At 41.6% G+C, this 12,938-nt stretch overlaps 1 protein-coding gene across 1 annotated transcript; it reads left to right on the plus strand.

The window, feature by feature from the left end:
• Positions 1-1,155: 1,155 nt before the first annotated feature.
• Positions 1,156-10,935, plus strand: LOC308331325 (b(0,+)-type amino acid transporter 1-like; the record flags this gene model as incomplete). The annotated part of the gene is made up of 6 exons (XM_080786720.1): positions 1,156-1,854; positions 2,329-2,462; positions 5,434-5,563; positions 8,270-8,394; positions 9,592-9,679; positions 10,705-10,935. The coding sequence occupies 6 exons, from the start codon at positions 1,156-1,158 to the stop codon at positions 10,933-10,935; spliced, it is 1,407 nt and encodes a 468-aa protein (XP_080642846.1).
• Between the last annotated feature and the right edge of the window lie 2,003 nt (positions 10,936-12,938).

A 12,938-nucleotide genomic window follows, 5' to 3' on the forward strand; every position in this document is an offset into this window, starting at 1 on the left:
TATTTGAGAGATGTGCTCGTGGCAGGATCTTCAAGCAACATAAAGGCATATCATGGAATACATCTAATACAGCTCAGCCCTCTAGAGAGAGAGAGAGAGAGAGAGAGAGAGAGAGAGAGAGAGAGAGAGAGGGGGAGAGATAAAGAGAGAGAGAGAGAGGGAGGGGGGGAGAGAGAGAGAGAGAGAGAGAGAGGTACACAGGGAGAGAGAGAGGTACACAGGGAGAGAGAGAGAGAGAGGGGGGGGACTGGAGAGATAGGGAGAGAGAGAGAGGTACACAGGGAGAGAGAGAGAGAGATAGAGAGGGGTGGGGCGGAGGGGAGAGAGAGAGACAGCGAGAGACAGGCACGACCATGAAAGAAAGGTGAGGGGGAGAAAGCACGCATTATCTGAGAGTGCATATTCGACCCAGAAAGTTTCCCAGAAGTGAAGAGAAACCTTAAACCTTTATCGTTACATAAAAGGAATCCTAAATCTTAGTGAATATAATTGGTTATTAAACATCAACTTAACTTCAAGAGGCCCTATAGTGGGCAGTGAGCGCTATGAAGCAAACACACAGTAGTAGCAAGATGGAAATTCTCCGTCACATATCTGATAAGGTGCTGGGATATAACCCCCTGTCATTCCATTGTTTGCCAGAGAAACGCTTTATCATCCAAGAGGAACGATCTGCATGCCTTCTGTAACCTCGCACCATTTTCTCTACACTGCGTGAAAAATACTTTTTTAAACAATTTTTATCGGGTTCCAAACTCTTCATCGTCAGTCTTCCTGTCTCTGGGATTGTACCCCTCCAAGGAAAAGATTAATTCACCAGTCTGCGACTGTCCTTCCCCGCCCAGGCATTTTTTTCTACCTTTGAATACACACCGGTTCTTCAGTCCTATCTGCAAATGCTCACCCAGTCATTAGACGAGTAGAAGATTAGACTTGAGTAAACAATATATGCCAAATTGCACGGTGCGGTGTCACTGAATTTGAAAAGTGGTGGCAGGCTTTGTTGCTAAGTCTTCAAAATAGCATGGTACAGTGAGTAATAAGGTGTTTGGGTGCTCTCACCGAGCACATTGTGTCATAATCAGTTTGTCACAGATCCTGTTCAACAACAGGTGAATGTGTCAGGACGGTTTGCGCCACATGGCCACTGTAACGATGGACGCCAAGACAGAGAAACTCAGTCTGAAACGGGAAATAGGACTGATCGGAGCCGTGTCCCTCATCGCAGGGTCAATGATCGGCTCGGGGATCTTCATGTGTCCCCAGTCCGTGCTGTCCAACGTCGGCAGCCCTGGGGCCAGCCTGGTGATCTGGGCATGCTGCGGCCTGCTGGCAATTATGGGGTCACTCTGCTTCGCCGAGCTGGGAACCGTCATTCAGGAGTCGGGGGGAGAGTACGTATACATCCTAAGGACGTTCGGGCCATTCCTTGCCTTCATGTTGATCTTCAACTCGGTGTTACTCGTGGGACCAGCAGGTGTGGCCGGTGTCGCGCTGAGCTTTGCTCAGTACGCCGTGGCCCCGTTCTATTTGGACTGCGCCCCCCCGGTGCGGGTGGTGAAGTGCGTGGCCGCGGCTGCCATTATCCTGCTGGCCACGGTGAACTGCTTGAACGTCCGCTCGTCACTCTCAGTCCAAATCGTCTTCACGTTGGCCAAGGTGCTGTCTCTGGTTGGAATTGTTCTAGGAGGCGTGGTGATGCTCATCAAGGGCCACACTGTCAACTTTGAAGGCTCCTTTGCCAACACGACTGTGGGCATCAGTCCAATTGGCATTGCTTTCTACCAGGGACTTTGGGCCTATGGTGGCTGGAACAATCTCAATTCCGTGACAGAAGAGCTGAAACGTCCAGAGGTAAAAAGTGACTTATTTGATATGTCACCCCTATTTTAGTTATATGGACCAATAAGCGACCTTACATTACAGTACATTATCTTTGACATGATGGATAAGGTAAGCATGCTGGAGCAGGAGCACAATTCATAATTTGACAATGTTGCTTAGGTTAGAATTTAAATGGCAAAAAATTCCAGTATGTCAAAGTATGACTGAGACGCGTGACACACACACACACACACACACACACACACACACACACACACACACACACACACACACACACACACACACACACAATCAACTGTAGATGTAGTCGACTAAAATGGACCAAAACTAGACTGACTAACACTAAAACATTCCGGGTGACTAAAATGGGACTAAAACGAAGTGAAAACTATTCAAGAGACTATATGACTAAAACTAGAATAAAAATTTGCTGCAAAAAAAACACTGGTTCTGATCTTTTTCTTTCTGTATCTAATACTGTAGGTGAACCTTCCCAGAGCTCTTCTAATAGCGGTTCCCATGGTGACAGTGCTATATCTGCTGGTGAATGTGAGCTACCTGACGGTGCTGACGCCCAGCGAGATGATGTCCACCAGTGCAGTGGCGGTTACCTGGGGGTAAGTTAAGACACAACTCCCTTTTATTCACTCAAGTAACCCATTTTTCACCCAAACATTAAACCTGTGTATAGGAGGGGCTAGCGCCCCTCAAAAAAAGGGGTTTGGTCAGTTAAATTATAGGTCCACTCACATCTGAATTACACCCTGCTCATAGTTCTACATTCATTCATTAAAACTCCTAACTCTGACTGTCGAGAGAGTCTGAGAGATAGGTGGGTTTATTGCTCTAATGATCATTACATCCTGATGTGAAAGAAACTATTTCTTAAAAAAATAAATATATAAATATGTACCGTATATTACCAATTAACAGCCCATGCGCAAATAACCGCCCAGCTTCTTATAACAGCCCAGGTTCCGCCTCCATCAAATAACCGCCCTCCTCCATATAACGGCCCATGGGCCGTTATATGCAAACTTCATCAGCCTCAGCCCTCATTTATATTATTATATGCGTGTTCACCGTGTTGAGTTTGCAGATCTCCGCACGCCATCACCAGCTCACAGCAGCGCAACACCAGTCCTCCACAATGATGCAACAAGTGTTGCATCATGACAGCGCTTTGTGAGTTTGGTGCGCGGCGTGCAGCCAGGTCCTCACAAGTATAGTAGCCTACTATAAAACACGTCAGCGCAACAAGTCCTCGCGCAACAAAAAGGTTGATATTTAAATCGTGTTATTCTCGGTCAATCTTTAACCGATTGTTCTAATTCCAAATGGCCTATAATCTGTGAAGTGTAAATTTTCATTGGGTGAAAATCTACCGGTAGGCCTACATAGGCCTACAGTTTATAATGAAATCATGTATTTGTCCGCTGCTTCCCCATGCTCAATCAGAACAGTGGTTACACCTGTGTGTTGATACGCTCCCTCTTACAATTAAATCAAAATGCATTGCCTGCAATGTTTATTGTTTACCATACTAAAAAAAGATTACTGCATGGAACTGTATGTAACCAAATGATGGCCAGGTGCAGACCGGTGCAAAAAGCCGTGGCCGGTGTGCAAAGAAATAGCAGATACAAGCTCACAATGCGTCGAGCCTCAGCGCGTTGTGAGCTTGTAGGTCTTGTACAATATTGTTGCACTAAATTGGAGGAGGATGATGAGTATTGGTATAGCATTGAGATTGCTACAGTCCCACAAGTTTAGTTCCCACAATAATTTTTTTAACAATTCATATTCTACAACATTTCCAAATGTATTTTACCCCATTTCCAGGCCTATGCATTAATGAGGATATTGTATGCTATCAAGCAAGACAACATGGAAAAAAGAACAGATGTAAAAAAGTAACTAACACTATGTTGTTAGGTTGCAGTGTTTCCTGCAGGAAAAAGCTTTGGCATGGTGCTGGGAGCGGGGGGTTTTGAAAAATTTGATTAATTAATTTGATTAATAAATTAAGATTAATTTGTATATTATTGCTCTTGTATTTTTATTGGAGACACTGGGGGACACTGCAGGGCAGGCACTGGGGAGGCACTGGCAAGACACTGGGGAGACACTGGGGAGACACTGGGAGGCACTGGGGAGACACTGGGGAGGCACTGGGAGGCTCTGGGGAGGCACTGGGGAGACACTGGGGAGACACTGGAGAGGCACTGGGGAGGCACTGGGAGGCTCTGGGGAAGCACTGGGGAGACACTGGAGAGGCACTGGGGAGGCACTCAGGGGGACACTGGGGAGGCACTCAGGGGGACACTGTAGCTTTGTTTGTTTTTAATTATTATTATGGTAATACCAGTTCCAGACAATATTTGCACTACATATTACTGTATGTTTATACTGAAACCAAATAATGGCCTTGTGCAGGCCGGTGCAAAAATAAATAACAGCCTATGGCGAATAACGGCCCGGCTTCTTATAACAGCCCGGGGTCCGAATCGATTTTGCATATTAACGGCCCGGGCTACTATTTGGTAATATACGGTATATGGACAATCAACATCACTTGGAAATATTGCATTTTGATGTGGTGTAATAATCCAATTTAGAATGTTGATATGGCACACTGATTGTTTTAAGTGTCGTTATCAGTGAAGCAACCAGGAACCTCCTGCATTATGTGAAAATTCAAAACAGGTGGGTACACATGGGCTGTTGACTTGAGTAATATTCAACGAGCACATCCAAGCTCCAACAAATCACCTGAAAGGAATTTCTTGACAGGGAGTAACTCATAACATGTTTACAGTGGATGTTTATGAAACAAACACTTTGCAGATATAGAAAGAGGATAATTCAAGCTTTTTGTACAGCTATAAATTGTTGAGTTTGACGTTGTTTAATCAACAATTAATGGGCTGTCAATGGGAAATTGCACCTTGTTAGCACCTTGCTGGCAAGATGGCAGCGGAGTGCATGAGGTCAATAGGACTTGACAGTGACAGGAACATACCAAATATATGTCAACTAACTAACGGTCAAGCAAAAATACAAATCATAATCCCAATTTTCCATCGGCTGTGTCAAGGATGCAGACAGAGTGAGTTGAACCCAAGTGCAAAGTCACAATAACAAGAGTAGATAATAGTAAAGATAAGTATTTAATAAGGAATCAGGCAGATATCTTACACTGAAGATGCAGGCAGGAATCAGGCAATAGCAATATGACAAATGTAGTCAAATCAGGAAACAAGCAGAACATCCAAGACAACAGGTTATGAACTGACAATGAGTGTTTGTACTGAGTCCAGTTTTATAGTGAGCAGGTTGATTGGAGAAGTGTTCACTGCTGGGCTTATGAGGTAGTTGAAGACAGGTGTGTAAATGGAACTGGGTGAACTGGGTGTGCTGGAATGGGATTGGCCAGTGTGGAGTCACAGACTGGAGTCACAGACTGAGGGAGAGACAGAATGTGACAGGCTGAGACTGTATCATAATTATCATCAGTCCTATCAGGTGTGGTGCATATCATGGCTTACATATTTTATTTTCCTTTCCTTTCCTTTCCTTTCCTTTCAGGAATAAGGTCTTAGGAAGCTGGGGTTGGACCATGTCCGTGGCTGCAGCATTGTCTGCTTTTGGTTGTCTGAACGGGACATTCTTCAGTGGTGGACGTGTGTGCTTTGTTGCTGCAAGGGAAGGACACATGGTGAGAGGGAAGCCCTGTCTGTGTTTTAAGTTGTAGGTCTGCTATTTTTGAAAAATCGTGAAAATGTGGTGCAAATCTTTGAATAATAATTATTTCAGAGCGAACGTTTTTAACTCAAATCTTTGCTTCTGGGGGGGTCCCTGGAAAAACATTTTCAGATGGGGTTTGGCGGCCAATTACATATAATCTTGGGGGTCCTTGACATGAAAATGTTGAACGACTGACATAAAAAACATGGGTTTTTCAAGAAAACTGTCAGGATTTAGAAGACATTTCTAGAATCGTCCACAGGTGTGGCCGATAAATGGGTTAACCACACGAACCCTATAGCAGCGGTTCCCAAACCTTTTCATGTCAAGGACCCCTAAAATAATACTCATTATAACCTTGAAAATATATGCCATGGACCACCATAAGAGGAGTTTTTACGGCTCTAGGGCCCCCGGTTTGACCTGAATTAGGCTAGGGACCCCCCATTTTATTGTATTTCTATCTCTGGGACCCCAATACATATTGTATAATCATAACTTAAGAGTGTACAAATGGAACCAGAGAATCTAGGTTGTATTGTCAAGAGGAAGGCGTGAGACATGAGACTGAACAATACAAATTAATTTACGGCTGTTAACAAAGCAAACCTGGGCTTCCATAACACCTCAACATTGAGATAGGGATTTTTGATTTTCATGAGCTGTATATACACCATAATCATCAAGATTAAAACAAAAAAAGGTTTTAAATACTTCACTTTATGCACAATGAATTGAGAATATATGAAAGTTTCACTTTTTGAACTATATTACAGAAGAAAATGAACTTTTACAAAATATTCTAATTCAGTGGATGGAGCTATTAGTAGCTTAATGACTAGTGTTACAATGTTATTGTCTTTTTTTGTGTCCAATGCATTTGGATTTTCTTCGCAAAGTTAACATATATCTATAACTAAATGCATTTGAAATAAAATAAAAATATTATTCAGGATTTCAATTCAAATATAGCTAAAATAGCTTTTGAGCTTGTAGATCGGCTTTTTAAATATTTAGTAAAATGCAATGTGGCTCTCTGGAGTGAGTGTGGAAACATATAGTGGCCCTCTCCATCGACACACACGCATGCACGCACGCACACAGGCAGGCACACACACACACACACACACACACACACACACACACACACACACACACCACAGGGTCAGCCCTTGCACAACACTGAAGACGAAGTTTACACCTCTTCACCTATCCTTTAGCTCTGGAAATTCAATAATAATCCATCCTATATGTAACCCCACTAAATAAATAGATCGGACAGGATACAGGAGTATGGTACAAGCATAATAGTTTTATTTATAAATATGGTACAAAAGGCTTTTATTTGTATATCAAAAAGTATTTAAAAGTAGCGGTTGAGATGACATATAAAATGTGGAAGAATGGTTGTTTCACAAAATACAGCATTACTAAAATAGCAAGGAAAAGGGACAACAGTCCTTTACAGGGCCGTTTCAACTTGAACCTATGGACAAACCAGAGTCAGTAATATGCACAGAATAGCTATACATCCATTATGCATTGACCAAACAGCTGAACTCTACTGATTACAATATATCCCATATAATGCCCAACAGTCACCATTTCATGCAGCATAATATATGATAATAACAACAATAATACAGAACAGAAATCATAATACTAGGCAACACAACCAAAAGTATCGCCTTACCAGGTCTCGTACTTCTAAACACATGCACTGTCTTTCACTGGCGTCATACAGGCCAACATCTCCACCTGTAGCTGTTACAATACACATGCGTTAGACCATTCAACAGAACGCCGCACATTATTCCATCGTTCTGCCCTGCACAAACACACATACGGCGACATTCCTCACGTTAATGTCCTACACAGAATGGGGAAGCCACACCCCAAACATCCCAGGCTACACTACAGCGCACTGCAGAAGTGTGGTGTAGACCTGCCAATGACAATACTCTCATTTTTAGAATAGATCATACAAAACATATTTAACCGAGCAAAATAGGCTTACAAAATGAGCATATAGGATTACCAAATGACAAGTCTGCAGCCGAGCATACCTGTCTCACAACGCATGAACGTTACGGCGTTTGTGAGGACCCACAACTGACGTCCCCATGTCATCTGCCTGTTCAGAACACCCTTAAATATACGTCTCACTTAGGACTCTACTACCCTCTAGTCTAGGGGTTACATATAGTTATAGTGTATATTTTAGTTCAATGTGCAATACACAGAAACTGACAGTGTTATAACACTTTCTATACTTTATATTGATATTTATTATATAACAATAATGTGTTCTCAATTTTGACAATACATTGTGGGTATAGGGTGAGAGGGAGACCTGCACACTGTCACTTGCTGGTTCAAGAGCTTTTTATTTAATGTCCAAAATGCAACGTTTCGGTCATTCGACCTTCTTCAGGCATCTGGTCTGCACTCTGCTGCTTTGTCGCCAACGCACCTATATTATAGTAAGTCAAGTGTGCGAAGGTCTTCCCTTCAAAAAGATTGTGGGTAGGGTAAAATAAAAAGTGTTTGTAGCCATCCTTGAGTCATGTATAAACATCTATCAGCTACATATTATTAAACTTTGCTAACTAACCTAATATTCCCACCACTAATTTAGCATCATGATCATAATGAATTATACTGTCTTCCTTCATAGCCAGGTATATTGGCCATGGCCCATGTCCATAGACTGACCCCTTCTCCAGCCTTGATCTTCACAACAACTATTTCACTTCTAGTACTTATTCCTGGGGACTTCCAGAGTATCGTCAACTACTTAGGGTAAGGATAAGCAATCTGTCATCTATCCCACGGGTAAATGCTACCATTCTGTCCGTTTACTTCACACTATTAGAAGTTCATGAATTTTGTGCACAGGCAAAGTTGGAAAAGTGACACGTAGGCCTACTTTATATTGACTATAGGCCTATATGCAGTATGTATAGGCTGCATTCTACCATTTATTGTAATGTAAAGCGATGTTGAACTTTGGTATAGAATATTGGGTTGTATAGCTATAGGCCTGAGGCCGATTCTAAAAACACCTCTAAATCCTATTTATATAGCAGCATATTTATTTTTACATTTTTGAATACTGTACGTACTGTACAGAACCCCAAAATGGGTTCCTGGCCTGGGGGGGTAAAACACCAAAAGGGGTTCCCGCCCAGAATGGGTTAAGCATAAGTAAGTCAGTATAGCTTTATGGATTGGGTATGACTCATACAAGTCGCAATACTGTCAATCATCTTGATCTGTTATGTCTGTCTGTGCTCTGTGATTGAAAAGCCAGGTCTCAAAATCACACTTTTAACACATTTTTCTTTTTTTTAAATGCAACAAAGCGGATTCTGTCAATAACCAGTCTTGGTATACTTAATATGAGCAACAACAGGCGGCTAAAGGAAGAGGCCAAGGACAGGTTTTATTATTGTAGGATCTGTTTTGTTTGCATTCCTGTGATTTTAACGACATGAACCCTAGAATCCATACACTGGACGAGCAAACATTGTGCATTATATGTGTTTTGTGAGCTTGTAGACGGAATTTAGCACAAGGGGGAATGGAGGGGGCCTAGTACAGACTCCTGGGGGACTCCAGCAATTAAGTACTGTGTATATGGTTAAGACCACATAATTATACACAGTATGCAGTCACTAATTATGGATTCCTTAATCACAGAGCAGAGAAGCAACAGCATAATATAAAATATATATTAATATAGTTACTTCTATAATACCCATTACTCAGGCAGGTAAACAACCGAAGGATCAACCAAATGTCAATGTTGCTTTAACAGTCTTTGTATTGAGTTTGTGCTTGAAATGTACTGTAATTCGGCAAACTGTTAATAAATATTTCAATCAATTAATCAATGTTCATGCACTAGGTTCTTCTTTGTCACCCTGTGTGCCCCTGTGGAAATTTGATACGACACAAACATGTTTACAAAGATATCTTGTTTGTCTTCGTTGTCAGGTTCAGTAGCTGGTTTTTCTACGCAATCACTATATCTGGACTCCTCTATCTCAAGATCAAGAAACCAGAGCTCCCCAGACCATACAGGGTGAGTTCAATCTCAATCTGTTTCATACAAAAATTATGAGCTCAGAAAGCAGTGTGACTCCTTGAGAAACTGAGTTATTACTGTCCTGAACAAGACACTGAACCGGTAACTGCTCACATTGGTTCCCGGTAACTGCTCACATTGGTGCCTTGCAGGCTTTCCTCCACTGCTGGTGTAGTGTGAGTGAATGGATTATTAATATAATAGTTTGGATAAAGGCGATATATATACAAATTAACCATTTGACTTTATACTCCACAAGGCAGGAGTTGCTTATAAATAGCACACACATTACCTTACCAGGGTTGTATAGTGCCACTTTAAGAAGTGGGGGGGACTCCCCATAAGACACGTGCGTGCTCACATGCGTGCATTTGCGTGCGCGTGCGCAACGCACACAGACACAAACTATAAAACATATATGCAGAGGTGTATAGCCTATTTAGAAACACGGGTTTACAATGCTTAATCTTATCCATAAAGTCAACAAAACATTTTTTACCCCCAAACATTTTAGGAGTGAGAGAAGTAGGGGGATGCTGCTCCCCCCCCCCCCCCCCCCCCCCCACACACACACCCCTGCACATTACAGATTACACATTACGATACACTGTTTTCGCTTCCGATCCGATCCCTCAATTTCTGTGTTGGCCAATACCGATACCAGTGTGTGTCTCGTGTTTAAAGCTATCTAGCTATATATCTCGTGTTGTGTTTATAGCTATCAGCTACAATATATCTCATGTTGTGTTTATAGCAGACTCCTCACGCAAATGTACACTTGCAGTTTGGGCAACTCCAAAGCAAACTTCACATTGCCCCAACATTTTATTTCCCTGCCATATAGTGTCCCTTACCCCTGTGTCGGATCGGTGGTTAGACTGGCATATTCACTGATACCGATATGACCCAATATGACAAATAAGGGCCGATCCGATTACTTTTCCCGATACGATACAGTATCGGGACATCTCTAATTACAGACCTGTGTGTCATACATACGTTTCGATTATTTCTCTTCACAGGTGCCAATTTTACTCCCCATACTGGTCCTCGTCGCTGCGGTTTTCCTCGTTCTGGCGCCCATCATAGACGACCCCCAAATTGAATACTTCTATGTGACTGCATTCATGATGAGTGGAGTATTGGTCTATGTGCCTTGTATCCATTACAAGCTGTGTCCCGGTGTGTTGGAGAAGCTCACCGTATTCATGCAGATTTTATTGGAGGTCGTGCCAGCAGACAAAAACCTTTGATTTTATAGGATACGATACGACACACTGTTGCTGTCGGGCAGAAACCTTGTATCTCCATATTTCTAGGTCGTTTTGTTTTGTTTTGTGCCCATGCAGCTCTGTGTGTTTGTGTGAATCATAGCGATGATTTGATTGGCTATGCACCCCCCCCATAGCGATGACTTGATTGGCTGAGCAAAGTGCATATTGAGGATAAAAAGTGATTACGGTAAATTGGAAGACAGAAAAGTGGAGACAAATTGCGATTGGCCGGAATGAGATGATGTATGATGATAAGAGCGCCCCTCACTTCAGACACGTGTGATTTTCTTTTTCTCATAGTCACACAAAAACAGCAACAACTTGTTTATGTGTTTATTGACTGGATCCCCATTAGCTGACGCCGTGGCGACAGCTAATCTTCCTGGGGTCCATATGAAATACATACAAAAAAATACATACGGTAATTACAAATACATTCAACAGTTAAAAACATGAAAATACATAATTACAATTTATTCTATAAAATTTAAATGCAACGTAATGAAAATAACATTATGGTCATGTGGTCAGCTGTAGCAAGTGTTCCTTTAAAGCATATTTGAAAGATAATTTATGTTGTGTTATGTTAATGTGAGGTGGTAACATGTTCCAAAATGAGGGAGTGATAAATGACCGAGGCTTGCAATTCTGGTGTTATGATTATGTCTGTCACTTGATTTTAATAACTGTTTGAAAAAGTAATCTGGTGTTTGATTAGAAATTGTGTTTCTAACAAACATGAGGACACTGCAATGGAGTTTGTTTTTGACAGATAACCAGGACAGGCGTTTATGCATATATTCAATATTTGTGCGAGTAGAACAATGAAGTGCCAGTCTAGCAGCTCGGTTCTGAACAAGTTGTAGTTTGTTCAGGTCTGCTTGAGTCGCCGCAGACCATACAACAGGACAATAATAAAGGTGACAAAACACCAATGACTGTATCACTTGACCCATGACTGAGGATGTCAAGTATGCGGAGCACTTCCTGACCATGGCTATACCTCTACCCATCTTAGTTACAATGCCATCAATATGGTCCGACCATGACAATTCACTGTCCAGTAGAACTCCAAGCAGTTTAGTTTTCTTAACCTGTTCTATTGGTATTATACCGGACATTGATAGGTGCAGCTGAGGGTCACCAATAAGCATATGCCTGGTGCCAAAAACAATACTTTTTGTTTTGGCAACATTCAGTGCTAGTTTGTTATTTTTCACCCAGTTAGATACCCTCTCAAGATCCAGATTTAAATTACTCACTAACTCATTTAATGAAGGGGCAGTACTATACAGAGTAGTGTCATCAGCATACATTACCATATGGGTGTTCATAGCCACACAAGGGAGATCATTAGTAAAAAGAATGAAAAGAAAAGGACCCAAACAGCTTCCTTGAGGAACCCCACAATAATTATACTTGCATTCGGATAGGCTACCATTAAAAAACACTCTCTGTGATCTCTCCGATAAGTAGCTCACCATCCAATCAAGTGCCATATTGCTAAATCCATATGTTTTTAGTTTAGATATCATTATGCCATGGTCTATGACATCAAATGCAGCACTAAAATCAAGCAAGGCAGTGCCAACCATCTGCTTGATGTCCATTTGAGTCAGCCAGTCATCAGTCAACTGAGCTAAAGCAGTTGACGTGGAATGACCTTGCCTATAAGCGTGCTGGGAACTAGTGATCAGTTTGTTATGAATAAAATATTCTTGAATTTGCTTAAAAACTACCTTTGTTGTGTCATGATTGTGAAAATGACACTGATATAGTGATGATCTGTGCAAGAAGTATAGGCTGTATAAAGATATCCCACAAATCTATCTAGATAAAATGAAAAAAAAAAACAATAGTAAAAAAAAAAAAATCTGATACTTTGGCCTATAAATGTATTTGTCTCAAAGGTCAAATCAATCAGTATGATTAATTTCCAGGCAGATAAACAATAACATCATGGATAGATTGCACAAAGTCTA

This window comes from Protomyctophum bolini (assembly GCF_963924005.1).
Source record: "Protomyctophum bolini genome assembly, chromosome: 16".
Classification (NCBI taxonomy): Eukaryota; Metazoa; Chordata; class Actinopteri; order Myctophiformes; family Myctophidae; genus Protomyctophum; species Protomyctophum bolini.